At 40.2% G+C, this 14,813-nt stretch overlaps 1 protein-coding gene across 1 annotated transcript in view; it reads right to left on the reverse strand.

The window, feature by feature from the left end:
• The window catches only part of CDH23 (cadherin related 23), a 719,962-nt gene that overhangs the window by 314,255 nt on the left and 390,894 nt on the right, over positions 1-14,813 (reverse strand). Inside the window, exons 12-13 of the mRNA XM_058188066.1 lie at positions 9,526-9,675; positions 2,748-2,906 (exon numbers count right to left, since the gene is read on the reverse strand). Of these exons, the coding sequence (XP_058044049.1) occupies positions 2,748-2,906; positions 9,526-9,675 (309 nt within the window). The remainder of the gene's footprint in view (positions 1-2,747; positions 2,907-9,525; positions 9,676-14,813) is intronic.

Here is a 14,813-nt window from a genome sequence, read left to right on the forward strand (position 1 = left end):
ACACATTATGGATATCGTAAATGCTGAGATACGATCCAAAGTCAAGTAACATATTTTATGATTTAGTTGGGTTGCCAAGTCAACTATTAACATATATATTTTTTGGTTTGGAAGATCACTTGTTCATATAAGTTTACCAATTAGACTACTGGAAACCTTGACAAGCTGTGAGTTAGTTGGACCAATGGACTTGGTACGAGGCAGTTGGTATATTCTTAGAAATGTAAATTCACTTGTATGTATTTAAAAACCTCACTGACGCAACTTTCCAAAGCAAAACAGTTTATAATTTTGCAGTACGATCTGCACATTACTGAACTCTTCCCATCAACACTCAATTGTGCCGAAACAGTGCAACGTCTTTCAGGAACAATCACATAAATGAACAGCACTTTTGACATGCACAGAGTGTTTCCTCTCGAGTATCAAAAAAAAAAATACAAACAAGCACTTTCTTAAAAGTTGGGGATCAGCTGGGAGGCCAATCTGTATTGCAAGGCTAATTGCATGTATTCTGATTTATCATCGAGGATTCAACTCCTGGCATTTCGCATTTGCTTCAAAATGCTGGCATAGCTAGAAGTACAGGGGGAGAAAAGATGCTATAACAATCTCATTGTTTAGTGTTTGACAGCCCGACTAGCTAAACATCTGTTTGAAATATTAATAACTGTCAGATGGGAACAGCTCAGGGGCTCTATATGGTTTCATACCATCTGTTTGTAGAATAAACACACTTACATATAAACCCTTTAAAACATTTTGTCTGAGTTCTGTCTTCCTGTTTGCATATGTTGGTTGATGGGACGTCGGGGAATATATCAGCGCTGAACGGGGTGGGCAGACAGAGTTGAACATCTTATTGGGAAAGGCATCAAAGGCCCATTCAAGTTATGCTGCAGATACGTTTCCTTGGTTGCTTGTTTTCCTCAATGAAACTGATCACATCCATATAAACAAGCCAATGCATATGAACTGGATAACACAAGTACAGCTCTGGGGCATATAATCGATGCCTATGTCATTCATTTACAACTCTCTTTTCAACCCCTTGGGTTTATAACAGAAGAGAGTTCATGAAGAATATGCAAACGTGTCAAAGTTTAAGTGTAAAAGGCTTGTGAAGAGAAACATACTCGAAGGAAGAAAATCATGCTCATGTTACTGCAGTGGTATAAAGAATACCAGCAATTACTAATATTGTATTGTAAAAATCAGCTTAGTATTAGATTAGTTGTTAGTTGTTATTACAATATTTGATTTAATTTTTCTTTGGAGGCAGTACATATATTAACCGACCCAAGTGTTATCCCTCTTAAAGGAGCTTCATGATGCCTGTTTCCATCTTACTGATGCAGAACATTTGCTCAACTGTCTTTTCTTTGTTTTGGTGCTGTTGTGTTCCAGGTCTGCTAAGCCAGATTCAGTACAATAGGTGCAAAGCCTGACCTGGCATGTATGCAGTGGTGGGATTCAGCCGGTTCGCACCACTTCTGGGGAACCGGTTGTTAACTTTCTGGGCAGTTTGGCAAACTGGTTATTGGAAGAAATCAATAGGGCAGAGAACCGGTTGTTAAATTACTTGAATCCCACCACTGCATGTATGCAGCTGTTTAGTGTTTGTGGGAACCCTTGAAGACCTGCTAGGTGGTTACCGATTTGTAGTTTTTGAAGTTACAGAAGAGTAATCATGACAGCTATATTTAATTGTGGCTAAATGGAAAGGAAACGAAGATACTGAAATTTAGAATTTTCTGGCTCCCGTATTCCTACTTGTAGCCTAGCTCATAGCCGGCCAAATTCTACGTTCTCAGCATCTACGTTCAAATTGATTCTGGTATGGAAAGACAGAGAAAACATTCCACCTCTCCCGAAGGCTTTCAGATTTGGGAAGATGGCTACTAGATGAGAATCTTTTAAAAATGGTTGTTTCTTTTCTCTTGTCCCTGATTGTCCCTTTCTATAATTAAATAAAGGATTTTCTCCCACCCTAAAGAAATTAAATTTGGAGCAATTTGGAGCAATAATAAGAAATTTGGAGCAATAATAAGAAAAAAAAATGTTTCTGTTGTCAACTAGCTTTGGCTTTTTTGCAATCCAGATTTGGTACTAGCCCCTAGCACATCTCTAAGAAGTGAAAACTTGTACAATAACATAAATTCACAATAGTCATTGCCACACCCTAATGAATCTTAGTAAGGAAAGGTAGCTTGCCATCATCTTGTTGTGTTTCTCTCTCTGCGCGTGTCCTTTGTCTGCCCTTAATCCTATTTCTTTCACTTTCCAAGTTTTGAATTTGCCATTCACAATTGTCAGCTAACAAAGATTAACTTATGGTGTCTCACACTGTCATTCTCTGATCTTTGCTTTTCCAGAATTTGGCTACAAGCTTATGTCTGATTAAATCGACTGGAAAAGAAGCATAAACATAAATTCCTTATGCTTCTCCTCCTCATTCTTTAAAATCTGACCTACAATAAGAGACCGTTATTGTCCTTTACTTGTCTACCTATTGATCTGACTAAACCTATTAAATCTACGTGAATCCAGATTTGAAGATTTGCACGTCCGTGTAATTTTCTTTAGAACGTGTATAGTTACAATCAAAATTCATTCAAGTCCTTAATTACAAAGCCAGCATATTTTCTAATTCCTTTTCAGTTTACTGAAAATTTAAAAGTTTCATCCACAGATAAATTGTAATGTATTGATCTAAGCAACTGGAGAAACGCATGTCTCCTGCTTACCAAAACTCTCAGAATTGTCGTTCCCACTGTGGCATTTTCAAACAGGCTGACATTATAGAGGATCTGGCTGAATACTGGTCTGTTGTCATTCTCATTGACGAGGTTAATCTTCACCCGTGCAAAACCAACGTGGTCAGGTATGCTCTCATTTGCAAATAGCTAAAGAAAAAGAAATGCAAAATAGTTAGGATAAAACTTTATCTCTCGTCCAGTGAGAAGCCCTTATTTCCCCATAAATGTCTTTTACAGCAGGCCAGGCATGAAATCTTGAACCCAACATCTCCAAATACGCATGACAGTCACTGAAATAAGAGCAATTTCCCCTATGTCACTCTGCCCTTCTTACATAATCTTGCCACATTCTCGCCAACAAAGGAGTTATACTTCCATCTTGCAAGGAGAAGCTAACCTGGAACCTGCTAGATACAAGAACATCTTCAAATCCCACCAGCACGAATCATGGGGGTGGGGGTGGGGAGAAAGATTGTCAGTCTGTCAATCTGGAAAATATTTCTAGAATACTTTGCCTTTTGTGATCTTTAGAACAGGGGTCTCCCACGTTAGTAACTTTAAGGCTTGTGGACTTCCACTCCCAGAGTTCCCCAGCCAGCTTTCCTGGCTGAGGAACTCTGGGAGTTGAAGTTCACAAACCTTAAAGTTACTAAGAACCCCTGCTTTAGAAGGATCGTAAAAATGTAAAATGTAAAAATCTGTTGGTGTGTCATCAGATACATTAAATTACGAGTCTGATGCATACAATTCTACAGAGGAATTATTGAGTCTGTCATTTGCACCTCTATAACTGTCTGGTTCGGTTCTGCAACCCAACAAGAAAAACACAGACTTCAGAGGATAATTAGAACTGCAGAAAAAATAATTGCTACCAACTTGCCTTCCATTGAGGACCTGTATACTGCACGAATCAAGAAGAGGGCCGTGAAAATATTTGCAGATCCCTCGCATCCTGGACATAAACTGTTTCAACTCCTACCCTCAAAACGACGCTATAGAGCACTGCACACCAGAACAACTAGACACAAGAACAGTTTTTTCCCGAAGGCCATCACTCTGCTAAACAAATAATTCCCTCAACACTGTCAGACTATTTACTGAATCTGCACTACTATTAATCGTTTCATAGTTCCCATCACCAATCTCTTTCCACTTATGACTGTATGACTATAACTTGTTGCTGGCAATCCTTATGATTTATATTGATATATTGATCATCAATTGTGTTGTAAATGTTGTACCTTGATGAACGTATCTTTTCTTTTATGTACACTGAGAGCATATGCACCAAGACAAATTCCTTGTGTGTCCAATCACACTTGGCCAATAAAATTCTATTCTATTCTATTCTATTCTACAACCGATCCAGGCTTAACAAACCTTTGATTCTGCTTGAAAATATGTTGCAAATCCCTAAAATAAGAAAGATGGCCACATCTGAAACCTGAAGGGAAATATGCTAGTAAGAAAACCAAATTTAGAATTGGGGTGAGTTTTGACAATCGATATTCTGAATTTTGGGCTGGCTCACAAAGGATTACATGCTGTTGTCAGATAGGCCTATCTATCAATATTTTTTTTACCTGTTCCAAGCAAATATATTACCAGCAGAGAAAGTTACACAGAGAGAGGACAGGTTCCGCAGGAGCCTGTTGAATTGTAAATGACGCTTCTGAAAGCATAAACTTCTGCTAGAATAGATTGGATTAGCAGCTTCCCAAGGGATCTTGAATATATATTCATCAAATGTAAATTAGCAGCCTTCAAGCATTTGATGCATATATTCAAAGCTGCCCTTAATCCTAAACAAGCCCCCCTTCATGAGTTTTAACCTACCCATCAGGGGTATAAATACAGGGCTGGCAGCATTTGTGATTAATAAAAAAAAAAGAAATTAATTGGACCCCCTTGATTGCCACACCAGCCCAAAGATTATCGCACACATATATTTATGATAAGCTTATCTTCTAACCTTTAACCCCAGTCGTTTCTATTTCTGTTTTATGCCTTACAGTTTTTCAGAAAAAATCTGGATTTTATTCATGTCTCTTTGCTGTTGCCGCTGCTGCATAAAGACTAATAGCAACAGCGGCTGCTGGCATGGTGTTTATAGAGCAGCTCTGACTTTCTACAAATTTACAGCTCACTGAAACACTGGGATGCAGCTCAAGCAGGCAGCTGGGAAGAGCTCCACTGCCTGAGAGATGCATTTAAACTGAAGTTTTATAGGATATAAAACTTTCATAGCGGCAAACCATAAAAAAAAGGCGAGTTCTATTTAAGCTGCTGCAGCTGGGGCCCTAAATTTTGGAAGGCATCAGGCTCATAGCAGATCTCTCTTCATTTTCTTCTCTCTCTCTTTTTTTTTTTTTGGCTAAAGACGAATCCTGTGAGATAGATAGCCATGAGTGAAGTTGCAATTAATGCTAATCGATATATGCCAATATATATATATTTTTAATCCCTCATTTCTACCACGTTTGGTCAATTAATGTTGTGCCTTTCTAACCCATGGATGACCATCTACTTTACTGACATCCAATAATAAGACAACTACATGAAATGTAGAAAGTCCTGGAAGCCTTACAGATTTTTCTTTTTCATGCTCCCAAAGGCACAGAGTTAATGCACGCTTAGCTTTGCATTCGCTCTGTATTTCCGCAGCTGCTTTTTCTCATCATCGTTTTAAGAGATCCTAAAGGCGGTTCACGGATCGTGGCTCATTGACCCATAGCTACCAGTAAAGCTAATTTCTTACTCAACTGTTCTCAGAGAAGGTCACAAATCCCCAAGCCCCACATGCCAGCAGAGGGCCCTGGTATTGCTTAGATGTGTAATATGACATCAGCATTTAATGGTCCTTGATGCCAAGCAAATATTAAACGCTGTCTCTGTTTTATTTATACGATATATTTGGCTGCCCGTCTCTCACAAGGTGGTGTATGTGGATCAAAGCCCAAAAACCCATGACACCTAAAGGTTCACAACCATTTGATATAAGGGGCTACTGTGGCAGATTTATCAAGCCAGACCAAAGGGAGATACATTGAGATGGGGCCATGCCACGAGACTAGCCCAGGGATGAAATCCAGCAGGTTCTGACAGGTACCAATAGAGGAAATTTTGAGCTGTTCGGAGAACCGGCAAATACCACTTCTGGCTGGCCCCAGAGTGGGGTGGGAATGGAGATTTTGCAGTATCCTTCCCTTGCCATGCCCACCAAGCTACAACACGCCCACCAAGCCACGGCCACAGAACCGGTGATAAAAAAAATTAGATTTCACTGCTAGATTAACCCCATCCGATTCTAATTCTCCTTGAACTGTATCCAGTTTGTCATTCTACAACAGCTATCCAAGGTCAGTGTTTTAGTTCTTTCTTCTCCTTTTTTCCCCCTCTCTTGTCACTGCAACATTTTGCTTTTTAAGCTTGTGAGCACTTCTTAGCTTCTCTAGGAAATGTTTGCATGGAGGACAGGATAAAAATGATAAATGCAGACAGATAAATAAATCATAATTAATTATTGTGAAAATAAGCATTTGAAGGATTTATATCCAAGGCAATGTATGACTAACAAACATGGGAACAAACTGGAACACTCATGTCCAACAAACAACAAATCTAGGAATATTTTTTTGATGAACAGCAGTCCTTGGTTAAAAATGGCAATTGGGACTGGAATTGCCATCACTAAGTGATGCACTCATAATGTGTGACATCTCATGTGACTGCATGCTTAGCTCTTTGTTTTCACTTAAAAGTTAAAGGTTCATTCCCACCTCTAAGGAGTGAAATCCAGTAGGTTCTGACAGATTCTGGAGAATCGGTAGCGGAAATTTTGAGCAGTTCAGAGAACCGGCAAATACCACCTCTGGCTGGCCCCAGAGTGGGGTGGGAATGGAGATTTTGCAGAATCCTTCCCCTGGAGTGGGGAGGGAATGGAGATTTTGCAGTACCCTTCCCCTGGAGTGGGGAGGGAATGGAGATTTTGCAGTATCCTTCCCCTGAGTGGGGTGGGAATGGAGATTTTGCAGTATCCTTCCCCCAGGAGTGGGGTGGGAATGGAGATTTTGCAGTATCCTTCCCCCAGGAGTGGGGTGGGAATGGAGATTTTGCCATATCCCTCCCCTGGAGTGAGGTGGGAATGGATATTTTGCAGTATCCTTCCCCTCGAGTGGCGTGGGAATGGATATTTTGCAGTATCCTTCTCCTGCCACGCCCACTAAGCCATGCCACGCTCACCAAGCCACGCCCACAGAACCGGTAGTAAAAAAAAATGGATTTTACCACGGCCACCTCGCCTCCCCCAGTTGTTTATAAATCTTTGTATTCAGGATTTAGTTTTAAGATTCAAGTCGCACAGTTGGTAAATAGTCTGTATTGTGTCAAAGCAATTCCATTCTTTTTTATTGTTAAGCTAATTAGCTCACAGGCCCCTCATCAAAACAAAATCTTTGAAATTTATTAGGTACTGTAGACCCCCAGAACTCAAATTGTGATTTGTTAAAATCACACAACTAACTTTCATGTATAAATTGCTGCGTACATTTCATGTTACATGAAAACAAGAATCTAGAGAAATCATCTCCAGTTCAATATAGTTAAGATTTATATTTTTAAAAGAAGGCCTCATACAAGCCATTCTGGCAATGAACATAAAACCTGGAAGGTATTCCAGCAAAGTTTGATAAGTATTTTGGGATTTATTCAGCAAAAGGACTAATACACACACAAATTTTGTGCAGCTGTGTTCCATTAAGCATCTGCCTATTCTGGCATATGACCTAATTCCACTGGTGCTTGGCCTATGGCATGGGGACTATAAAAATTTATGAAAACACACCAAATGCATTTTAACAAATTCATACAAATATGTACACCTGGATGTTGGATGCAACATCCCCATCCACCAATTTGTCCCTTTGATGGTGCAGAATAGAGAAGGGATCTCCTCCTGTTTGACTTTCCTCTCAATTCTGCTTACTTCTATGTTAAAGCTGGAGACAACCAAAGGCCACTCACTCCCTTTGGGATGCTGAATGCAAATTATCTGCAGTATTGTTTTCAGAGGCTCTTGAAAGTGCTGTGTTTTTTAATGGATAGCTGGTGATACAGAGTTAATATAAATTCTTGCCTGTTGTTCCAAGTCTCTCTCTCTAGTTTTGCCTGCTTTTAATCCCTTTTTTGCCAGTTATTTTAACATTTGCTGATGTTTGTTAAGTAAATATCAAGTTATACTTTTTTCTAGCTGAACTGAACGGGGTGTGTGTGCTTGCTTTGATCTGGATAGGGAGATTAAACTGGGTGTATGCTGGGTGGCCCATAGTAATTTTCCAACATTGCCCATAGTAATTTTCCAACATTGGAAGAAAATAAAACAAGTTAGCTGCTTTTAAAATAGAAGTTGATGCTTAGGCTGGAGAGAGGGAGAATCTTTAAACGCACAATCTAGAATGGTTTTGAAGCAAAGAAGACAGAAATGTCACCAGTCTTTATGGAGAGGCAATTCTATGCACATATTATTTAAACAAAAATTTTGTGTTATTAGAATGTAATAACCGAGTCTCTATGATATTCTTGAAAACAGCATTCACCTGCAATATAGGGAAATAACTTGTGTGTTTTACAGGTTTGTGGGAAGAAGGACTGAGAACATGAACCTGAAAGATTCTGAACTCTTAATGATGTTAGTGGTGACCATACAGGTAGTCCTCGACTTATGACCACAATGAGGATCAGAATTTCTGTTATTAAGAAAGGCAGTTATTTAAGTGAATAGTGGCTGATTTTATGACCATTTTGCCCTAGTTGTTAAGTGAACCAATACCGTTGTTGAGTGTACCACATTATCATTAAATAAATCTGGCTTCTAATTTTGCTTGTTGGAATCTGGCTGGGAAGGTTGCAAATGATGATCACATGATCCCTGGGATCCCTGCCATCGCCGTAAATCCATGCTGGTTGCCAAGCACCCAAATTTTGATCCCATGACCATCTGGATGCTGCAATGGTCACAAGGGTGAAGACCGATTGTATAAGTCACTTTTTCAGTGTTGTTGTAACTTTGAATAGTCACTAAATGATTGATTGTAAATCAAGGACTACCTTTAGTGGTGGCTATGAATATCTAATCACCTTAATCATCCTACTATCTTTGCACTATCTATTATAATGAAGAATCATATACTTTGTTCAGTGGTGAAATGTAAAATTTGTTACTACCAGTTCTGTGGGTGTGGCTTGGTGGGGGGTAATGTGACTGGGTGGGTGTGGCCAACTTTTTTTTTTTTACTTTTAAAAGCATTTTTTTCTACAACCTCTTCAGCCGGGGAAAAAAAAAGCATTTTTAAACAACCTCTCTGGCCGAAGAGGTTGTAGAAAAAAATGTTTTTAAAAGGCTTTGACGATCCCAGCTGAGCCGCGCAATCATCAGAGGCTTTTTTTTTTTTTACTTTTAAAAGCATTTTTTCTTCGGCTGAAAAATGCTTTTAAAAGTAAAAAAAAACAAAACACCTCCGATGATCATGTGGCTCAGCTGGGCATGGGCGGGTGGAGCAGGGATTTTTGCTACCAGTTATCCGAACCACCTGCCGTCATTGCTACTGGATCGGGTGATCCGGTCCAAACTGGAAGCATTTCACCCCTGATTTTGTTGCAAAATCTACTCCAAACAAATTAACCTTCCCATATGTGCACCCATATATATCAACATCCCGTGTCATGCCACCTCCCCATATTGTCCGTGCAACATTTGAAGAATCCTTACAGAAAACACATAGCGAGGGATTGTCTCAAAATCCAGGGGGACTGCCACTCTAATCCGAATGTCTGCTTTTCCTTGGATTGAAGTCGGAGAGATGATAAAATGGTTGGAGTTGTTCCCCACCAAGTAAACTTCAAAAACACTGTTGAGTCCCTGAAAAAAAAGAGAGGTAAGTATATTAAAGCCACTGAATTTAGATGTATTGTTGGCATGAGTGAGTCACTCTAAACACCTTGAAGGATCTGTTTAATTCAATAGAAAAAAAAATAGGCAGAAAACAAAATAAAGGGGGAATAATAGATTTTGAAGAGACTAAATATTCAAGAGGGATGTATGCAGTGGTGGGATTCAAGTAATTTAACAACTGGTTCTCTGCCCTAATGATTTTTTCCAACAACCAGTTTGCCAAATTGCTCAGAAAGTTAACAACCGGTTCTCCCGAAGTGGTGCGAACTGGCTGAATCCCACCACTGGATGTATGTATGGGTAGGTTGTACGTTTGGGTAAACTGCAAACTTGGAACACGGATCAGTTTTTCATGTCCAATTCTCTAACACTGATAATCAGCTGTAGCAGCCAGTATTTCAGTATGAATCCATCTTCCTGAACTGCACAGTGAAGAATCAATGTAGAAGTGCAAATAATGCTACTGAAGAATACTGCTAAATATTTATTGTTGAAATTATACAGTATGGAAATGGCCTGATAAAGAAACATATCTAAGTAACATCTTTCAATGGTGATTTTTATAGTCAGTTTAGAATGCATTTATTCTGCTGTTGACCTAAAACATCATTTCTCAGTCTTGGCAATTTTAAGACATGTGGACTTCAACGCCCAGAATTCTTCTGGTAGACTCATTTAGACCCTGATCTAAAGTTATACCATTTCCTACCCAAATATTGCTCTGTTGCTAGAAAAGTAATTATGGTAGTCCACTGGAATATTAATAATAAATATTTTATCGATATTTATTGACTCCCATTTCCCAGACAAATTTCTGTTATTGATTTAGTAGATGCTCTCCTTTTTCAGCAAAAATGCTCCAGCATGGCTGAATGAAATCTTCTCACTTGAATCAGCTGGTCATAGTGGAATGGCCATGGTCTATTTTGCCAATCTTAACACATCAGACAAGTTTTACATGGAGTTTTGGGTCAGTTCAGTTGTATATTCTTTCCTGGAGTAGCTTAGAATTTTATTTCAACCAATATTGAATTGAATCACTAGCTAGAATAGTGGTGGGGAAAGTAACCTGGAAGAGATTGGAGAGGATAAATGCTTGAGAATACCCAATACTCTCAGAATTTTCTCACCTGACTTCATAGATATATATTTTTAATCTTCTTTCTTTATGTGTTTCACCAGGCACAAGGGGTGACTAGTGAAAATTTTCAAGTTTGTGATTTTCTTCTGGGATTTGGGAGATGGAATTGGGAGCACAGATTTTCAGTGGCTCTCCCTCTTTCTCCATGGCCCATTCCAGTTGGTGTTGGAGTGGGTGCCCATTCTAGTTGGTGTTGGAACCCCTGCAGCATGGAATGGCTCAGGCTTACAGCCCTTTTACTGATCCTCTTGATATCTATGTGAAAAGGCTGGGAGAAGTAATATGCAAGCACAGGGTATGATTTCATCCATGGGTGAAATGCTCCCGGTTCGGACCAGATCGCCCGATCCGGTAGTGATGGCGGCGGGTGGTTCGGAGAATTGGTAGCAAAAATCCCTGCCCCCCTGATGCCCAGCTGAGCCACGCGATCATCAGAGGTTTTTTTTTTTTTAACTTTTAAAAGCATTTTTTCTTGGGCCGAAAAAATGCTTTTAAAAACAAAAAAAAAAAGCCTCTGATGATCACGCGGCTCAGCTGGGATCGTCAGAGCCTTTTAAAAGCATTTTTTCTACAGCTTCTTTGGCCGAAGAGGTTGTAAAAATGCTTTTAAAAAAAAAAAAAACAAGGCCTCAGATGATCACGCGGCTCAGCTGGGATCGTCAGAGCCTTTTAAAAGCATTTTTTCTACAGCTTCTTTGGCCGAAGAGGTTGTAAAAATGCTTTTAAAAGGCTCTGGCGATCCCAGCTGAGTTGCCTGATCGTCAGAGCCTTTTAAAAGCATTTTTTAACAACCTCTTCGGCCAAAGAGGTTGCAGAAAAAAATGCTTTTAAAAGTAAAAAAAAAAAAAAAGTTGGCCACGCCCACCTAGCCACATTACCCCCCACCAAGCCATGCCCAGAACTGGTAATAACAAATTTTACATTTCACCACTAGTTTCATCAGTATGCAGATGATACCCTGCTGTATATCTCTACCGTTGGCTGAGCAGATGGGGCCATTCATGTGCTAGCCCACTGCCTGGAGACTGAGGGTCCAGATCAGAGGTGCTATTCAGCAGGTTTAGATGAACCGGTAGCGGCAACTGCAGGCGGGCCTGCCTGCCCACCCTCCTCAGCATAAAGATGTCCTATTTAGCAGCGTTTTTGAGGCTGGGCACATGCATGGACGGGGCGTGTGCGTGCAAAATGAGTGTGCATGCGTGTGGCGAACCAGTGGTAAGCATATATGAAACCCACCACTGGTCCAGCTGGAGGCGAAACATCTCTGACTCTGCCCTCGCAAGATGGAATAGCTTTGGAATCAAAGGAGTCATCTTTGATTCCTTCTCAGAAAAAAACGGACAAATAATTTGGGGTTTTCATGTCTGTTGCTCAAGGAGCAACTGTAGCTGTGAAAGGGAGGAGGCCTTGCACAGGTCAATTCACACCCTAGTGCAGGGCTGTCAAACTTGATTTCATTGAGGGCTGCATGAGGGTTGTGTTTGATCTTGGGGGTGTGGCCGAGGGGGGCGTGGCCAGCTTGACGTCACTTATCGTGGCTCCGTTTTCAACTGTGATGGCCTCCTGCAGCCCTCTGCCAGCAAAAAGAGAGCACACAGCCTCCCCAGGCCTCTGTTTTTGCTGGCAGAGGGCTGCAGGAGGCCATCACAGCCAAAAATGGAGCCTGAGGGGGCCTTGCGCAGCCTCCCTGAGCTCCGTTTTTGCTGGAAGAGGCACCACGGGCCAATCCTTCACTGTTTCCAGGGCGGCTCCATGGACCAGATCTAGGCACCCTGTGAGCCTGATGTGGCCCCCGGGCCTTGAATTTGACACCCCTGCCCTAGTGATTTCCCGGTTGGATTACTGCAGTGCTGTCTACATGGGCTGACCCTTGACAACCATATAACTTCCCCCAATTAATAAATATCACATTTTCTTTCCTCTCAATGGGGTACTTCAACTACACATTACAATGCTGGGCCCTAGTAGTTAGCAGGTACAAATTGTTGGAAAAGAAAAGTCACTTGAGAAGGTCAGGGATGCAGTTATAGGGAGGGATGTGAAAGGATGTTCTGAGTAAATTTGATAAGAAATAAAGCCATGTGTGACGTTAGCATAGATAATGTGTTAATTTCTGACTGGTTGTTTTAGTTAATTTTATTTCATATATGCAATATATTGTCTTTTTCTTATTATTTGTTTTCCCTGCTGAAAAAATAAATGGAAATACCACTCTTTATGTTAAGGAAACAAACTCTGCTGGTCTGTTTTGTTTTGTTTTACTTTCTGGGTCAAACAAACTCAACTGACACATCCAAATAAGGAGTCTGGAAATCTGCTAGTCCTGATTTTTCCTTAATAAAAGTGCCGTTTTCAAATACTATTTGGAAATTGCTGTTGATACAAAATCAACAAAAGTAGTTGTCGATCGCAAGTGTTATCTCTAATCCTAGCGTTGGGGGCACAGGGCACCCTTGTTGTAACAACTAACTAGGTTTCTATTTTAGGGGTACAAAATGCTGCAACTTTCAAGGCACAGCCTGAAGACTGCAATGACTTAAACCTTCCACTTCCCTATTTATTTATATTAAATCTAAATCTAAGGTAATATAGCAAAATCTTCTATCATTCACTACTCTATAGTGAGATGCCGAGAAAGATTCCCGAGGGGTTTAAAGCATTTTCCCCATGAGAGACACATGCGGATTCTGTACCATTATTTTTTTTTCTCCCAACGCCAACTGTTATCGATAATAATCAGCATCTGAAACTCAAAGTTAGCTTTTACCACCCTTTATATGAAACCATCCATCAGCATAAATTGAGGCAAGGAAAAAGGCAAGAATTCATTTTTTTCTTGACATGCTGGCATCTCAGTGTTTATGATATTTACCCAGAAGGCCTACTGATTCCAAGATGATAAGACTTTTTTCATTGAATATTATTTTGGCAATGACTGAACAGTGGTTCCAGAGAATTCATTATTTGTTAGTCGCTAGTGGGCTAAGAGTTGGATCCTCACAATCATCTGTGGTTCCTGAATTTGCACAACAATTATAATTAGATTCCAGGAACAGGGCTTGAAGGGACCTGGAACTACACAATTGTTCAACTACAGAATCCCAGTTCTTAAAGCTGCATTAAGTATATGGCCTATTCAAGTCATGAGATGGTCTCACTTAAGGGAAACACCTTTTTGGATCTGAATTTGGATCTGAAGCTGTGAAGCAAATTGACACTTCTATTTTCGAACCCCTTTCCAGATCTTCTGGACATGCAAGATAGCTAGTGAAGGGGGAAAAAAGATATACCATATTTTTTGGAGTATAAGACACACCTTTCCCCCCCAAAACAGAGGGTGAAAATCTGGGTGTGTCTTATACTCCAAATGTAGCCCCACCCAGCTTCTCAAATGGAGGTTTCAGAGGCTGAAAAAAGCATCAGACAGAAAGCTTCAGAAAAAAGCCCCCAAACAGAGCTTCAGAGGCTTTTTTTTTCTGAAGCTGTTTTGGAGGCTTTCAGAGGCAGAAAAAAAGTTTTTTTCTGAAACAGAGTTTCAGAAGTAGAAAAAAAAAGCAAAAAAAAACCAAGACACAGAGCTCACAACCAAGGAACCTGTTGCTAAAATTCATCTCTGGAACAGCTGATTGGGGGTATCCCTGGAGGCCGATCCACCTGCCAATCAGCTTTTTTCTTATTTTCCTCCTCAAAAACTAAGGTGCATCTTATACTCCCAAAAATATGGTAGATAGTAATATAATATATAATATAACAACAGAGTTGGAAGAGACCTTGGAGGCCTTCTAGTCCAACCCCCTGCCCAGGCAGGAAACCCTACACCATCTCAGTCAGATGGTTATCCAACATTTTCTTAAAAATTTCCAGTGTTGGAGCAGTTTCCAGTTTAGTCCTTGACTTAAAATTATAATTGAGCCCAAAATTTATGTTGCTAAATTTGTTAAGTGAGTTTTGCCCCATTTTATGA

The sequence above is a fragment of the Ahaetulla prasina genome, chromosome 6, assembly GCF_028640845.1.
Source record: "Ahaetulla prasina isolate Xishuangbanna chromosome 6, ASM2864084v1, whole genome shotgun sequence".
NCBI lineage: Eukaryota > Metazoa > Chordata > Lepidosauria > Squamata > Colubridae > Ahaetulla > Ahaetulla prasina.